The 19,061-nt window shown below is 37.7% G+C and overlaps 1 protein-coding gene across 1 annotated transcript; it reads right to left on the bottom strand.

The window, feature by feature from the left end:
* Nucleotides 1–17,507: 17,507 nt before the first annotated feature.
* LOC127910964 (progonadoliberin-3) lies at nt 17,508–18,916 on the bottom strand. Its single transcript, XM_052476309.1, has 4 exons — nt 18,901–18,916; nt 18,570–18,712; nt 17,994–18,074; nt 17,508–17,687 (listed from the first exon to the last, which is right to left on the bottom strand). Exons 2-4 carry the CDS (start codon nt 18,705–18,707, stop codon nt 17,658–17,660), a joined length of 249 nt encoding a protein of 82 aa, XP_052332269.1. The 5' UTR covers nt 18,708–18,712; nt 18,901–18,916; the 3' UTR covers nt 17,508–17,657.
* Nucleotides 18,917–19,061: the final 145 nt, after the last annotated feature.

The following is a 19,061-nucleotide window of genomic DNA, read 5'->3' as shown; positions in this document are numbered from 1 at the left end:
GGAGGCTGTTTTAATTGTCAATCCTTTGACAGGTTGATAAAAGCAACTTGACAATTAAGTTCATGGGTGCCGTTATGCATATTAACGAGGTCATATTTGGTTTTCTATTGTTATTGCAAGGAGCACTCCTGGTGGAGATAAATGTCAACCATTAACTTTTTCTCTGCTAGGAACTAAGCGTAATTAAGCCTGCTATTGTAAGACTGCCAGTGGAGACTCTAGAGAGGACAAATTTCAGTATTCACTCTATCAATGAGTAATACCAATTCTATAACACTACAGTAACAATATTACACCAGGTCTTCTACGATATACTGCAACTGTAACAGTCTCTGGCACTATACTGTTCACGGATCAATGGCAATCACCTAGCTTCGCTTCCAAGTCAACTCTAATGTAGGTAAAAAGACGTCAACTTCCGATGAGTCAGTTTCTTGTGACTGTTGACAATATTTCAGTAAAATGTCTATATAAGACTAGCAAGAACATTAGGTAAAGGGGAAGGCGGCAGGGGTGAGAGAAAGTAGGCAAGAGAGAGATGTGACCGAGAGAAGAGGTGATAGAATATGAAGAGTGGGCAAGAGAGTTGGAGAAACATAGGGTGCAGCCAGATTACCCAGCACACCTTGCACCACTCTGCAGGGCCCACACACTCACATCAAAGCAGTACCCCATCTGCCCGAGGCACAGTCAGCCCCCTGTCCATCCCCCATGTCACTCCTCACATCCTCCTGTTCATGTTGAATAATTGACAGATCTGTTTTACATGCTCAGCATTTGCTAGGACATGGCATTGTGACTCCGAATGGGGCATGACTCCACCAGGGCACTGGGTTGGCTGACTTCATTACAATGGAGGCCTACTAATACTCTATGGGGCTGAATTCAATCAAACTTGCACTGGTAAAATATTGTTGTTACCGCGGTGTAAAAGCACACTCTTAGGAAGAATAATGAAAAGAAAAAAAAAAGAAAAAGGTTATTTTGATTACGATTACAATTATTTTTTTAGTCATGAAGTGCCTGCAGGTTTAATTTAAAAAAAACATTTGGATTATGATTACAATTCTTGATTTACTTATGATTTGATTTGATTGAAAAAAAATAAGTGCATTTCTTTCCCCACAGGTTACTGGTTCAACGATTACAAGTATCTCATGTGTACTTATTACTGATTGTACTGAAAGTTTTTGGCTGTCTCACAACAAAGACAGAATGTCCATGCACCGAAAACGACAATGACTCCCCTGCTTTCTGAAGGGGATGGGTGTGTTTGTGCCAGAAAAATCTCTGAAGTCATATAAGTCAATAACCAGTCTGTCAAGCCAGGTCTCTTTCCTGGTCTCTTAATACCAGTTACAGTAGGAGGTTTAGTGGAGACCCCCTGACTTTGGTGCAGTAATAGTTTTAACAACTGGAATGCAACTTTGGATAAATTGTGTTTGGTGGTTTGATAAAAGGGTGATTTGATGGGTGATAAAAGTGATTGTCATCATTTTATTTGAGAGGGAATTCATCTAAAATCCAAACATTGTTGTTATTACTGTAATACCAAATAGGCGTGGTTGCAATCTGTGAATATGGACGTTAGGATTGGGATAGACAACAGTGTACACAGCACTAGATCTGATTTATCTCAAGACAACGAGGGAAACCCTGACTCTGTTCATTTTGATCCTTGACCTCTGAAGTGTGTTGCCACCACCCTGAGGGCTTGGCTCGGCCCAACCTTTCCCACAGCCCCCTGGGAATGATAATCTCAGTGTGGGCGTTTACAACGGACGCCAGACACAACACTATTAGCCACAACCCTACTGCTGCTCATTAGGACCCCGGTCGATAAGAGGTGACCACCGAGATCGCCAGCGCTGCAGAACCACCAACCAGCTATATCACTCTTCAGAGTTATTATTATAAACAGGAGTGTCTGAGACTTAGGGCTGTCTTCCTCTCCTTATGGCTGTAAATGGGGAAGGTTGGCCTGAGTAAGTGAATGACTGTAGCTACCTTAATTATAACATATACTACTTTAGTCTGCAAAAGAGTATTGTCTGCAATAAAAATGGAAGTAATAAGTGGGTGTTCTGGTCTCCTGTCTTCTTTATGGGGTTGGTATGACACATCACTAAGAAACGAGAAACCTAGGCTGTGATTTAATCAGATCGCACTTTGTGGAAAATGCGTCATTTAAAGTTAGTTTTCGATTGAGCCGGCATATCCAGTCTTTACCTTGCATGAGGTCTCGGCAAACGCGGGAACATTGCTTTTAAAATCACCATTGTTGACAAAGGTATACGGATTGAATCACGGCCCTAGTTGAGAGGTAGGGTAGAGTCTAACAATCACAGAGAAGATATTTTAGGGTTGATGAACCTCATATACCATGGACAAAGTGTTTGTAAAATTGATATTGGAAATGTGTTTTTCATGTTGTCAATATTATTGTTACAATGGCAGTCATTTGTGAACATACAATGGTAACATCAAATTCTCTGAGAGACCAGATCACAATGTGTAAAAAAAAAAGAACTACCTAGTTGCTTTATAAAATAGTGATTATAGGATCTGTTTTGTATCAAAAGAGCAAAATAACTTGCCATTCATTTCTCTATTTCTTTGCTTTAAATGAGAGTTGTGGACCTATAACTCACAGGAAATAGAAGATAAAAGAAGCTGATCCTGCATGTGTATTCAGCTGAGAGGTGAATCATATCGAGGCAAAATGTGAAACTAAGAAAAAGGGGAGATGTATTGATTTTTGGTGGAGCCAGGGAAAGAAAAGAGAGGGAATAAAGAAGTGCTCTTTGGCCGATGTGTCCAAATGATGTCCAGTGGGAGCTGCTTAATGGTGGGGGAGGGGTGAAGGGGGGTGAAGGGGGTGAGGTGGGGATGACGGGGGCAGGTGCCTACCCTGACTAAGGCATGGAACTGCCCTTAGGCTAGGGCTAATGGTATTGGCTGAGCTTACTATAAGCAGCTCTCTCCTAATGGCCAACTATGAGTGTGCCACAGGACAGACAGGTATTGATTGGTTCAAATGCTCTCGAGTTGACAACAGCAAAAAGTGAAAACCTTTCAGGCATATATAAACTCCCAGCACATTTTGTCACCCAGCAAGGTAATTAAAAACGCGCGCTTAGAGTAGATACACTCATTAAAAGTGCATATAATCTTTCATCTCTCACACGCACACATAAAAAAACACACGCATGCACACACACTCTCTCTATCCTCAATTAATTTGCCTTGTTTAGAGTGAATGACCTCTACTTTTTAACACTGACATCCTAGGTTACCTACCATTATTGAAGAACTTACATTTTTTTTGTCTGTGAGAGCCTTGAGGAAAAATCACTCTAATGCAAAAGATTCAGAAGGAAATGGTGTTTTTTGTTTTGATGAATGTGTATTAATTTTGTACTCAGTTATGGATTGAACCGTAATGTAGAGGGTTGGCATACTGTATCTCTTTGAAAAACGAGCAGCATGCAGGTAAGCCTATATTTTACATGGAACAATACCATATATGTTAGCTTTGTTGCCATGTTTTCATGCCTTACCCGTCCCCCCCTTCCCCAAATGCTGTGTACAAGATTTTCTCTTATTCACAAGAGGCACTTTCCAGACTGCTTGAGGCATCTGCTTTTGATTGCATAATTCTCCAGAGAAGAACAACACAAAACAAAAATACTGACTGAATGCAGACCTATAATATACCGAACAAATACAAACCAGCTCTACTCTTCATATCCACGGTTCCTAAAGAGAAGGAATTGGAAAATAAATGTCTTACTTGAAACCTTAGCTCATTCTAAAGGCACTGGAGAATGACGATGAGGGGGGATACAACCTTTTTTTCCTGACTGAGCAGCGTATAGGCCATAGCCCAGACTGTCTATGTTGCCTGATGGGATCAAACACCGTGCCAGTGGGACAAAAGGCTCCACTACTAGCTCATCTTCCTAATGTCACAATCAAGAGAATTAAGGTGATCAAAATATTGGGAATAGTTGTATTTTTGGGGAACAAAGGCAACCACTTTGTCTTAATGAGACCATATGTTTTCATGGGTGGTTAAATGCAAAATAAAACTGATAAAATATAAATATCCATGTTTTGAGACTAGCATGGTTTCATCGGAACTTTCTCTACATTGTGCTGGGAGTTGATGTTCATTTAATACTGAGTGAACGTGGGCACAATCAGACTGTGTGTTGTATGACTGGAACTCCCTCAAATTACGTGACAAAAAAAACAAAATTCCAAAAGTCAAGGAAAGGACCTTTACTTTCTAATGATAGAGCTGCTCTCAAAACAGTGGCTTTTTAGTTTTCCATTAAATGCTCTTTGTCTGGCTGTTTGTGGCATACAGTGGAGTGCGCTACATTGCTACTTTCTTCTCTACAGGGGCCCTGGGCTCCCCAAGCAATAGGAGTAAATTAGAGTGCACCTGTTCCAGCTCCAAGATAAGCCATCTCCAGGGGCTTTGCTCTGAGTAAAATGAAGTGAGTGAAGAATAAACAGAATATCACAGCATTACCCCACCAAGGTGAAGTTGCTGCCACTCTGGGGAACTGGTTCGTTTTGCACAACACCCAGTGAAATATCCTCCATAAAGCCCAATGGTAGACTGGAGGAACGGCCTTGTTCCCAGAGCACAGAGAACAGAGTTATGTTTAGTGCTCTGAGCAAGGCAGTCTGTTTTTCTATCTATTGGTAAGCTGAAGTTCTATCCTCTAGTATAGTGGTAAAGGAATCGGTCATTTCAAACATGTTGGGACAGAATCAACATAGAACATCTCTAATGGTCAAATATGCAATAGCTCACATCTCACATCTTTCTGTACTAATATACAATATATTCAAATGTATTTCATTAGCTGTGCAAAGTCTAACTAAGAAATGTGCCAGTGGATCTCCCCTTTCTTCTCAGCAGCCTAGCTGCATGAGTTACATCTGGCACTCCTTTCTTACAAGAAATAAAAGCTAGAACCCCAGTGTGATATCTGAAGGCCACTGGCCAGAGATGGCTAGTATGCAAAAAACATGCTGTTGGTCCACACATAAGGGAATGGATAATTAGAGGCTAGAATTTAAATCATCACTGCATTGTATGTTTGATTTTCTCCATATCCCACAACATATAACCCCCCCCCCCCCATTAGCCTCCCATTCGCATCTCACCCCAGCACTGTTCACCTATAACACATTATCATTATTGTGGCTAATTGCATGGCTTGCCTTGAAGTCGGGTTGGAGACTCGTGATCTGGGGTTGAAACGTGGACATGGATCCTGTCCTCCTTCACAGCTTGCCATATACTGCTAATTGCTGTGTGGCGATGGGCTAAAACCTACTAAGTGGACATGGCATAGAAAAGTCTAGGGAGGAAGGCTTATGGTATGGGTCCAGTGTTAGATGTTGGGGGTCATGGGGAGTGGTGTACCCAAATGATCATGTAAGTACTTATATTGTTATGAACCGCCTCTAACAGTACAGCGACTTTATCTCAACTCTGGTCCAAAGACTCAAATTTAAATCAGAAAAGTTTAAAGAGAGGGCAACAGAAGAAGGATATCTCTCAAAAGTATGAGGTCACAAGAAAATAAAAATGTTTCATTCCGAAAACATATCTTTGCTATTGATGAGTTCGTGTAAATGATGCTATCCCCCTTCATTCAGATGAGAACAGTTCTATAGTACATTATTAACTTATAACCTCCGATGAGTCACAGCTCCCAATGGGCATTAGGAACAGGAAATGAAAAGCTGCACAGTGGTGACAAAGCCTCAACCACCTCGTCTGCTGTTGTGATCTCATACCATCTGTAGGAACTCTGGCTCGACAGTAGAACTGGTTTCTTAAAACTCATTATTCTATTTGTCCAAAAGAGATTTCAAAATCAAACAAAAATGTATGATATTATTATTTATACATCACAATCCTCTTGGATAAATGATTTACACATTCTGCATGATTCTTGATTGATCTATGTGCAAACGAAACAGAGCTAACATTCAGCGCTAACTGTTATAAGAAACAAGCTGCTGAAGATAACATTTCCAAAATGCGAACACTGGCCTTTAGCAGTGTCTTACTGGGGTACTTTGAGACATGGGTCATACCACAAAATGAATCTCTTTTGCATCCCTTTGATATTGTAAGTAAAAAATGTCCACCAAATATTGAATGTTAAAAGCCTGTTATGTTAAATTAGTTTCCCTTTATTATCGACCACATGGAACATTATATAAAGCCCTAGTTATTTGGTTGCTTTAACAAAATAATTTCTGAAGATTATTGTTTATTTCATTTTAAAAAAACATATCATTTCCAATGATGAGTTCATATGAATGATGCTATCCCCCTTCATTTTAAGTATAAAAAAAACCTGGCCCTCATTTTAACTCTACGGGATGGGTGTCCCTAAACAAGGACAATTGCTGCTAACGTGCGCTAATGTGACTGGAATGACATTGTATACAACAGACAACTTTCTGGGAAAAATACATTTCTTGTTAATCTAACTGCAGTGTCCAATTAACAGTAGCTATTGCAGTGAATAAATGCCATGCTATTGTTTGAGGAGAGGGCACAACAACAACAACAAACGTATCATGGCAACTGGTTTGATACATTCACCTCTGAATGTAAATAATGTACTTACATTCAGTAATCTTACTCTGATGTGTCATCATGAGGGCCCCGGAGATAAAATGCAGCATAGGTTTGTTTGATAAAATCTATTTTTATGTGAAAATGTAGCAACTGGGCTCTACAGTTTGACCCCACTGCTGTATTTGGTTCCACACCCACCCCGCCCGGCCAACTAGATGTATGAAATGTAGTGTATAAGCTAATGATTCATCATGTATGACATTCCTGAGAGTATGTCAACTTTCATTTTTTATTACCATAGCATTTTGTATGTTCTCTATAGTTATGTTCTTTAAAATGTATCAATTGACCAATTCGTCACATTTGGGCAAACTCCTGGCAGACTTGAAACAAAATATTGTGCAGTAATGTAATTCTTCACTGGATCAGTCTGAAACTTTGCACACACACTGCAGCCATCTGGTGGCCAAAATCTAAATTACACCTAGACTCCTATCTGAAAATATGGCCTATCTCCTGCATTTCAAAGATGGTAAAATATATATATATATATATATATATATATATATATATATATATATATATATATATATATATATATATATATATATATATATATATATATGTATTATCTTTTACCAGGTCTAATGTGTTATATTCTCCAACATTAATTTCACATTTCCACAAACTTCAACACGTTTCCTTTCAAATGGAATCAAGAATATGCATATCCTTACTTCAGGTACTGAGCAGTTAGATTTAGGTATGTAATTTTAGACAAAAATGTACAAAAAAAGGGTATGATCCTTGAAGCTCAACACTGTTATGTGAACTGAAAAATGTAATATGGTGACAAATATGCTTTAAGAAACATTGAACATATAATAGTCAAATCTGATTCTGGGGTTTTATGGTGGAAAACTGAGTGGGTCGAGCATAACTCGTTAACCCTTTTACTTATAGATAGACAGGAAAAACGTTTTCTTTTTAACAATTAAAATGTTTGGTGAAGCTTGCATCTGATTACACCACCATGTGGTACACAACAAGCTTCAGTTACCCTTTCCATTGGGGGATTTATGGCTAATTTAAGATTAAATCATCACCCCTGTTACGGTCAACCCTGTAACTTTATTTGTCACTTAATAGGCACTTAATATAGTCATTTTTTATTTAACCTCTTGAGATTGGAAAACATCTTTCTTTATTAAGTTGAACATGTGCTCTTCATGACAGAATGTTCAAATTAGGTGAAATAAAATTTTTGTTTTTTTCACCAAGTTATACTATACCCAAAAAGGACTAATTTCATGGAACGACACACATATCCATCAAAGCACAGCTGTATTCATTAATATTTCATACTTACCTCTTCTCACAGTGCTTTAACACTGTTCTTTGATCAAAGGATATAACTTGGTTCTCAACAGGAAGGTTCCCTGCCAGCATACAGTAGATAACGTATACTGTAGAAAATTCCTCCTATAGCAAATACCTGTTGTTACAGTAACTCAGAAATGACAATGTTTATTTACAGTGTGTGTTAATGAGATAGACATGCTTAGGTTGAAGTAATAATAATAATATATGCCATTTAGCAGACGCTTTTATCCAAAGCGACTTACAGTCATGTGTGCATACATTCTACGTATGGGTGGTCCCGGGAATCGAACCCACTACCCTGGCGTTACAAGCGCCATGCTCTACCAACTGAGCTACAGGGAGTGACAGCTGTTTGATTCAATTCTTTGTTTGATTTTGAGAAATGTTACGTTTGTATGATTTACAGTGTGTGTTAATAATGAGATAGACATGCTTACACTTTCACTATGTACTTTTGTTCATCCTAGCAAATATTTTTTGTGAAAACAGCAGCATGTGCCACTCACCTGGATTTTAAGACCAGTGTAACCCAGCCTCGGCAATTAAAATATATTATTCTTAAATGTTTTCACCAACATGTGACATGCATGTTTTAGGTTGAAGTGACAGCTGGTTGATTAAATTCTTAGTTTGATTTTGAGAAATGTTACATTTATATGATTGAAATGCTTGATGAGGTATGGACTAGATTCACAAGCAGACAGCTCAAGAGTGTCACCATGTGGGGAAATATGGATAAGGCAAAACATTCTAATGTAATATGTGATGTATTATGAGACCAGCATCATCCATTAGGCAATTTTAGTTTTGGTACAATACACTGAATTGGTGCTTTGTTGCTCACAGTCCAAAGTTTAACAATAACATAATCACTACAAAACATATAAAAATGATTTGATATGTCAAATAATATAGATCAAATAGGCTAATGATTGCCTTAGACCACCACATAACCTTGTCATCCCAAGTTCCTTGATGGATACCCTTACTATGAGACACTCAAATCGCTTTAAGTTCCCTCTGAAGTATTTGATGGCCTCCCTTGCATTTAAACTCTCTCTGAAGACTAACTTTGCTTCTCTCTATAGCCTGCGGGAACATTGTACTACCCACATGAAACTTCAATTGATATTCCATCTCACGGTTACCTCATGGGATATTCACCAAGCTGTTAATAATAAGAGACACAATAATAAGTCACCTACTAGGGCATACAACTTCATCATACACTCAATCTTAACTGGTCTCACTGATGAATGTTTGAAACAAGCATTTTTTTCTTTCTCTTCAATGCAAGTATACAGACCAATTGATAATAATCTCTAAACTGATACTGAAATTATGAAAACAAAGTAGGATGCTTGTTGGATGTACTCTTTTGACAGATATAAAATGAAATGCTTTGCCCTTGGATGGATGGGTTTTGAGACATTTTTCCTGAAGCTATTATCAAAATAAGTATTGTTTTGAAGATTACTCAATGGGACAAAGAATCAAAATGTATTGCTCTTCATAATAGTATTCCCTCTGAGCGAGGACAAGTAACAATGGGCTATTCTACCTTCCTGTCCTTTCCCTCTCAATGTGCCAATGGATGTGACCTCCATCTTTAACAATAGCCAACCAATAACACAAGCACTTGGCTTTCTGGCACCACCACTAAGGCCCTATAAGGTTGCTTTTTATCTCTGTTGTTATATTTAAAGATGACATCCTAGCCTGCCGGCCTCTACTATTGTCTCCACCATGATTGTTTGCCACTGTTGTTAAGCTCCAGTTGCAGGTCTTGGATGAAAAGGTCACCACTCAATTGGAAAACAGTCATTAGAATGCAGTGGGTACTATTCACCCGTGTGCATGGGGGAGAGAATGCAACAGAGCTGGTTAATCAAAAGTTAATTATAAAATTTTCATGCAGATGAGGGCAACATTGAAATGAATCCCAACACTACAATCATTACCAAAAATAAATAAATATATAATTCCAAAATGCTATAAAATGTTCAGGGACTAAGAGGCTGTAAACAATATGAGGTTTAATTTCAGGTAAACAAAGTGAATATCCACCAGGGGGTCTGGAAAGGAGAGAGTGAGGTTAAATCAAATTTGGAAACATAGATACCGGCAATTTTTGTTTTGTATTAAAAGATGTGCAATTAACTAGGTCCTTGGTGAGGCCATCTGGAAAAGAAAAGGGGGATTTAAGAAAGTGTACTTGTTACAATTGGAACAACATTAAATGAATGTGTGGGTAGACCTAAACATATTTTAACCAAATATATACCCTCATCCTGTCTCATGAACCAATTATGTGTTACTTGGATGAAAAAGTATGAAAAAATGTACTGATAGAATAAAAAAAAATATATTAGCTAAAAGTATGTTGTCTCCCTGTCAAAACAATTCTATACTGAGAAAAATGTTGTTTCTTAAATGGTTCTTCCTCAGCTCTTAAGGTTTCTTGGACAACGTATGCCCAACAAACAACTTTTGAGTTCTTAACATTATTAGATCTACAGTATGGAAGCCTGCAGATGTGTCCCTTTCATATCAAACAGCAAATGGGACAATATTACCTAGTGTTCATTTTAATAACCAGAATTGAAACAAAACCACACCCATCATTATCATATTTCCCACTATGCTCTATTGCAGCTTGATCTTCCAACCAATCATCTTCCACAACAACTTCTCCCACATGTCGTGTGCACCTCTGTCATATTGGTCCGACATCTTGGCAATAAAGAGATGGTGTTTGTAGCTCTTATTTGGATTGTTTTTTCTGCAAGCGCCACACACATTGACTGCAGATTGTAAGGGTGTAGTCTTTCTTATTCTCGGTGAAGCCATTAGCTAGCTAGATATGTCCTTTGCTACGTAATTAGCTAGCTGGAAGATAGGGCATGTCGTTTTTTTCTCTCCCTTGAGGCCAGGGGGAATAATTTCTACTATATAGCACAGTCACAAATTAAAAATGGCCTAATTCATAAAACAATAAAAAATCCTGAAAACAAAAATGTGCTTTTTGGTCTTAAATTAAGGTTAGGCATAAGGTTAGCAGTGTGGTTAAGGTTAGGTTTGAAATCTAATTTTAAGAAGATAGATTTTAGAAATGGGTGGGGTTTTGGGATGATTAGGACTTTGTGACTGTGTTAACTAGTGACAACCAGGGGGGAATGTTTTTCTAGCAAAGGACATAGCCTGATGACAAATACTTTACTCAGTAAGGTCACCAATAGAATGCTATGGTCACTCCTACTAAGGCAAACTTTGAATGGTTTATATCCCAGGCTTATACATATGTGCTGTGTGCACAATAGCCTGGGTACAATGTTGCACCAAGAAACATTTAGCTTGATGAAAGCCTCCAACATAAGGACATTGAATGTGGCATTCTTCTGGAACCAAGTTACAGGTTCTTCAGTACACAAACACACACACAACAATGTAACAAACCATAGCGTGCGGTGCTGGGCCCAGTCAGGTCTTTGTCACATTCACCCGCTCCCCCACTGAAAGATCAGCAACAAAATGTTGGATCATTGTAACAGGTTGTAATCAAGCCCTGGTCTCCAGCATGGCAACAGAAGAGGAATATCTGGTGCGGTAGTCTCAGGTAGGACTACTCCAAATGATCTTGGCTCTTACACATACACACACAAACCAATGCAAACTTTGCATGTCCATCAACTCATCTAAACACCCTACAGTAACCTATGGATTATGAGATAACCTTCATAAATGAACAGAACGTTTATAAACTATGTATTGACACATTATGTAGTGACCTGTAATACTCAGCCTGAATATAACATGGATTATTTTGAGATTGTTTTGTCACTGCATAAACACTATACCCCATATTGTCAAAGTAGAATTATGTTTTTTCGAAAGGTACACAAATGAATTAAACATGAAAAGCGGAAATGTCTTGAGTCAATAACTATTCAAACCTTTTGTTTTGGCAAACCTAAATAAACGAAAGAGTAAAGATTTGCTTAACAAGTCACATAATATGTTGCATGAACTCACCTTGTGTGTAGTAATAATGTTTAACGTGATTGTTGAATGACTACCTCATCTCTGTACACCAAACATACAATTATCTGTAAGGTCCCTCAGTCGAGCAGTGAATTTCAAACACAGGTTCAAATACAAAAGACTAGGGAGGTTTTCCAATGCCTCGCAAAGAAGGGCACATATTGGTAGATGGGTAAAAAAAAAAATTGACATTGAATGTCCTTTCGAGCATGGTGAAGATATTAATTGCACTTTGGATGGTGTGTCAATACACCCGGACACTACAAAGATATAGGCGTCCTTTCTAACCGGAGAGGAAGGAAACTGCCAATAGTGACTTTAAAACAGTTACAGAGTTTAATGTCTGTGATAGGAGAAAACTCAGAACTCAGGACAGATCAACAACATTGTAGTTACTCCACAATACTAAGTGTGAAAAGAAGGAAGCTTGTACAAAATACAAATATTCCAAAACATGAATTGTGTTTGCAACAAGGCACTAAAGCAATACTGCAAAAACAAATGTGACAAAGCAATTCACTTTTTAACACAAAGTGTTATGTTTGGGGCAAATCCAACACAGGACATTAGAGTACCAAACTCCATATATTCAGAAATATCAAGTATATTTTGATTTGTTTAAAACTTTTTGGTTATTACATGAATCCATATGTGTTATTTCGTAGTTTTGATGTCTTCACTATTATTCTACAACGTAAAGAAAAACCCTTGAATGAGTATGTGTTCTAAAACATTCGACCGGTAGCTAAAACATTCGACCGGTAGTATAAATCAATCATTGGTTCCAGCCTTAAAAGTAACAACAAAGAAAGTTAGCAAGTTGTTAAGAAAATACAATTGTCAAACCTTCTGGATAAGGGTATTTCTGTGCTGCACCAGAAATACTCTCGATTCATATGTGACTCACCAACTTGCAACATTTTAAATTATGTTTTTTACATTGGATAAAAGTAAAGACTCAGAGCTACAAAATGGTATATCATACACTGAATTTTTGAGGAACAATGGGAAATAAATTATTTTTTTAAAGCTGATAAATCAGTACACACACTTTTGAGAAAATGGCATTTGAATGTTTTGGTATCTAGTGAATAGCTATTATTTGTCAACACCCATTCAGCACCGTTCACACCCTCTCAAGCTTTAGCCCCACCCATCTCGTTTCGCTCTCAGAGAGTTCAGTGCGCAGACTTGATGCTCTGGTCAATGATTTGTTTACCTCTGGATAACATGAAAACAGCCTAACCAGCTCTGCTGCCAACAATTACATTATGTTTTTTTGCCAATGTTTACCAACACTGGCCATATTAAATGGGTGTTGTACACTTTAGCTTAAGACATGTAGCTAGCTAGATCAGTAAACAATGAACCTAGCTAGGTAAATAACATGTAAGATCACACACGTCACGTAACGTTAGCTAACAAGCCAGCCAGCTTACGTTAGCTAGTTAAACAACAATGAACATAGTGCCAAATCATGTCGTTACTACCCTGCATTAATCTTCTGGGAGCTAACCAACAAGGTTTAATGTTAGCTAGTAATCTGGAGACAGGTGTTTTCTTCATCTCTTTAGCTATCATACTCTAATTCCGCTGATTTCAAAACTCGATCCTCCAGGAAATGGAGAGCAACACATATGCAGCTCCACTACATTTTACTTTTTTTTTAAAGTCACGTTTGACACGATTACAACACAGACTGACCTGCTCAAATTGACAGAAGCCCTCTATATGGCAGACCGATCCAAACTCCTCACTCTGCATATCCAGCCCACTCATTATGTCAGCCAATCATGGCTAGTGGGAAGGTTGCTTACTTTTTCTGTGGCTTAACTAACAAGGCTTGTATGTTAACAATTGTATAAGTATTCACAGATGGCATACAAGTTTGTTATTAAGGCACAATGAAAGTTCACATGTTCCAAAAAATAAATATATAAATGTTTCTCCTGTGAAGTGGTGACTTGCGACATACCCCTACTTTCCTGAAACGGGTCAATATTATTTTCGTCCACTTTCATTTACAAATCTCATGACATGACTGAGATGTGGCTATATCTAAGGGGATTTTTATTTAATTGAGACTGCTAGCTAGCTACATGTTGTATTGGTATAGCTAGCTAGCTAGCTCATGTGTAACGACGTTCGTCTGTAGAAGGAGAAGCGGACCAAAATGCAGCGTGGTGGTTACTCATGTTCTTTAATGGAAAATGAACGATACATGAAATAACTTAAATCTACAAAACAACAAACGGAACGTGAAAATCTATACAGCCTATCTTGTGACAACAAACACAGAGACAGGAACAATCACCCACAAAACACTCAAAGAATATGGCTGCCTAAATATGGTTCCCAATCAGAGACAATGATAATCACCTGCCTCTGATTAAGAACCACCTCAGGCAACCATAGACTTTCCTAGACAATCCTACTCAGCCACAATCCCAATACCTACTAAAACCCCAATACAAAAACACACCACAAAATAAACCCATGTCACACCCTGGCCTGACCAAATAAAGAAAGAAAACACAAAATACTAAGACCAAGGCGTGACATCATGCTGCTAATATTAGCTATATATCTAACGTTATCTTGCTAGCAATTACTGTGAAGTCACCGAAATGATTTGAAATAACAATTGAGGTAGTTATGTAATCTACCTCAATGCTTAACTACTGCAAACTCATTGAAATTATAATAAATAAAGGTTATCTTACTCATTCGCTGTCCAGTATTACCACAAGTATCCATTTGATTTGCAAATTCCTTTACATGTGTGGTTGCTGTGATACAGAAACACTTCTAACCAAACAGTGCATGCTCACTGAATTAAACGGTAACTACACTCAAAAATCAAAGTTTCTTAGATTTTTTCCATACCTCAAAAGTGGTCCCCTGACTCGGTTTAAGCATTGTTGTGAAGACAAAAAAAAATCACATTGTGCAGTTTTTCTATTAAAACAAGTGTGAAAATAACTTGGGGAAGCCAGAAAAAACTGTGAGAAATCCGAAACCTGGGAAAACATAACCCAGAGAACTGAATTTGGGAAAATGTTACAGAATTAGCTAAAAAAAAAATACAGATTTTAAAAAGGCCCTACTAGCGTATGCCATCCTGCAGCACAGCAAGTTGAGGTCAGGGGCAATACTGACTATGCACCCTAGAGGGAAAGAGGTTGGGCCATCCAATAACTGTTTTTGAGTAATATAATATATGCCATATAATATGTACACTTTTATCCAAAGAGACTTATAGACATGTGTGGATTAATTTTGACGTATTGGTGGTCCTGGGAATCTAACCCACTATCCTGGAATTACAATACTCTACCAAGATGCATAATACAGTTATAAATGCTTTGTGAAGCCTCAATTTAATATTATTTTATAAAGCTTTTATTAAGCGTTGCTTATGCCACCCTTTATAATGCACGGGTTTATGCCATAGTAGATTATTTGACATTGGTGGTTATGTCACACAGTTATGCCACATTTATGAACTCTTTATTGAGCATGACATATGGTTATAGATGATTTGTGACAGATGTGTTCATGTGACAGATTGTGTTCATGAAGGGTTTATGAAGCCTTCATTAACTGCACATAATTTAAAGCAGGACCAAAATATGTATTGTATTGTCTTAAAAAATTACATTTTAATGACAACATATTCACTTAGGATCTCACTTGGTGAAGGCCACAGGAGTGAAAATGAATGAATGCAACAACCATGTATCTGTCACTAGCAAGCACAGTCATGAGTGGTACTGGTAACTATACAATTCACTCTAAGGGGACACGGATAAATATGCAAATAAGATTAAAATCCTACTGCAGGGCTATTCAATTCCGGTCCTGGAGGGCCAATACATTTTTGTTTTTTAAATTTTTGTATGGTTCTTCATAGAACCATCCCATTTATGGTTCTTCAGAGACGCTGAATGGTTCCCTATGGCATCGCTTTCAAGAACCATATTTGGTTCCAACTTGCATTTTATTTGAACCTCTACGGGATCGGTGTCGCTAAACCGGGACGGTTGTTGCTAATGTGACTAGCATGACATTGTAACTAACTTTCCAGGACATAGACATGTCTTTCATGGGCATAAATCTTACATTCTTGTTAATCTAACTACACTGTCCAATTTACAGTAGCTATTACAGTGAAAAAATACCATGCTATTGTTTGAGAGTGCACAAGAACAAAACACTTTTATCACGGCAACTGGTTTGCTACATTCACCTCTGAAGGTAAATAATATACTTACATTCAGTAATTTTGCTCTGATTTGTCATCTTGACGGTCCCAGAGATAAAAGGTATTGTAGCATAGTTTTGTTTGATAAAATCAATTTTTAAATTCAAATGTAGGAAATGTATGTTTGAACCCCTGCTGTCTCTGAATAAAGAAAAACCCTTGACTGATTAGGTGTGTCCATACTTTTGACTGGTACTGTATATCTTTGTTGCAATAGTTGGAGCAAGTTCTCAAGTAAAAGAAAAAATACTTATTTTTTGAAGTAAAATAGTTAAGTTTTTCCTTATCCAAGAAAATGATTGCATTATGCAAATTGTAACCATGAATATTAAACGAACGATGTTAGGTATCACAAATGAAGAACCATTGTTCTGAAAGTGCAATGGAAAGTGGTTTAATTTCTTTCTAATTCTATGTGCTTTAAAAATGTTCACCTTTTCCCTAAAGTACCGGCGGGTTTGGGTTCATTTGGTGGGCATTACAACCACACGCTAACAATGAAGGGTCTCCCTCGTGTTGGCACAGTTCATGAATCATGGGCCCCTAATGCACTACGCGATTAGTGAGGTACCATGTCTGTTGGGCTTTGCCAGATTATGAGTTCTATTTGAAACAAATGCCCCCTGCAGAGTCCTTTCCTTGCCTGATATGAAATGAAAATGTGTATAACTAACACCAATTTATTGAACGACATAAAAGTTTTACAGTCTTTTAGTGATGTCTATGATCCTGGCAAAAATATTCGAAAAATGTCAACCCTCTTGACATTTCAGAATAATTTTTAACTAAATAAAATGCAAGTATTCAACAGGTGACATACATACATTTGAGGTAAAAATAAATGTCCTGTTTCAAAATGCAAATGGTCTTGTGGTTTTTATGGATGAAACGACTAACAAGCAATACGATCTCGTTATAAAAGGGACATAGACCACTGTTTCAAATCTAATGACACAATTGAATTTGAATACATTTACTTAATCATTAATCACCAGCTGCTGTCATGCTAAGGTTGTTGAATTACAAGTTGATCATGCTTGTCAGTCATGGAAAACAAATATACGATAATATTCAATTGATGTTTTATCAACTCCACCTCAATCTTATGACGGGTCACTAATTGATGAATCCAAAATGGGATAGGACACTGCAGATACTATATTGTAAGGACATACAAAGAGACATATCTTTCAATCACTCTTTATTACAATTTTACAGGAGGTTAGTGTTTCATACTTCAAGTAAATTACATCAATCTAAATGTGATCTTAGTTGGAAATGGACAGAACTGTTCTTGAATGCTCCATCATCGCTGTCTTCTTGCTTTTTGTGAAGAATTCTCACTGTTCTTTATTTATGTGGCATCCGTTTCTTCGACATCTAGGGAAACAGTGTCAATGTCAGAAGTCTACTTTGTTGTATAATACTGTGTCTACAGTATATTACAATGATGTATCAGAAATGAGCAACATTGTCTCCATACATTTATAAGTACCACTTCAGGAAAGCTTTCCGTTTGTCAGCCAATACTCTCATCTTAACATTTATTTTAGATACTTTGGTATATCTTTTTACAACATATTATAAGGAGACATCAATTCAATATCTTTAGACGAAACAAGGACATTACCATTAGAAATACAATGAATACATTATCTAACCTAAAATATGAATATGAATACTTACTACATCATATGGTCTCAGTCTCTCTGGGATATGGGCGTCTGTCTCCTCAGGAAGAGCCATTACACCACCTGTGTCCATCATCTTGATAGCAATATGTAAGAGGAATTTGTAATGTTATTACTCATATACTCGATATGCAACACCCTCAAAGAGCTTCTTAAACTTTGCCTACGTACTCTTGAAAAGACTGCTTCTTGAACAAATATCCCACTCCAACAATGACGGCCATTTCTGAGATACTGGATCTGGCAAGCCTGGCACGACAATCATACCATGCTCAAAGTCGATTTGGTCACTCGTTTTGCCAATTCTGATGTTCAATCGAACAGTAACGGAATACCTTGTTGCTTGTCTGCCTGCATTATATAGCAAGCCACAGCCACATGACACAATGTCTGTTGGAGCGATACATTTTTGTGAACGGGGAACTGACCCATGAGTGTATGTATATATATATATATATATATCTTCACAGGTTTTCAAGGCACAGTAGATTTACTTAAAGGACAATTACATGTATGTTCAGGTAGACATAGTTACTTACATACAGGTAAACATAGGGTAAATAGTACTTGCCCTGATGGTGGCCTCCAGCTCCCCAACACTTCTCTTTCCTCCAGGTAGCCACCCATACGACCAATGCTGAGAGAAAGTGACCTGAGCTATCAACGCCAACATCACCACCTGCACAACCGTTTTGCTGCTAAGATCCATGGAAGCTGGGAAAAAAAAGGCAGTAAAATACAAGCTACATTTGATAGTCCAAAATATTTTATCGTAAATCAAATATAGTTTGGGATTGTCTTGCAATGATTACCTATTGAACATGCACTTAGTAGATATTATCAACACATAAATCAGTTAACAATTTTAAAGGTACTTGAAAGCATATGAATGAATCACATACTGTCCGTTCGGTCTATTCCTTCTTACAGTGTGGTGGGAATAATCATGGGTCCTTTTTATAAGGGTCGTTAGAAATGGAACAGTCTGTGGCATTAGGATTATAATCCCTTCTCCACAGGTGTGACACACTAAGTGCCTAATGGACACTAAATGTCACCAACG

Source organism: Oncorhynchus keta, chromosome 2, assembly GCF_023373465.1.
Source record: "Oncorhynchus keta strain PuntledgeMale-10-30-2019 chromosome 2, Oket_V2, whole genome shotgun sequence".
In the NCBI taxonomy this organism is placed as follows: Eukaryota; Metazoa; Chordata; class Actinopteri; order Salmoniformes; family Salmonidae; genus Oncorhynchus; species Oncorhynchus keta.
This window is presented reverse-complemented; position numbering and strand designations above follow the sequence as displayed.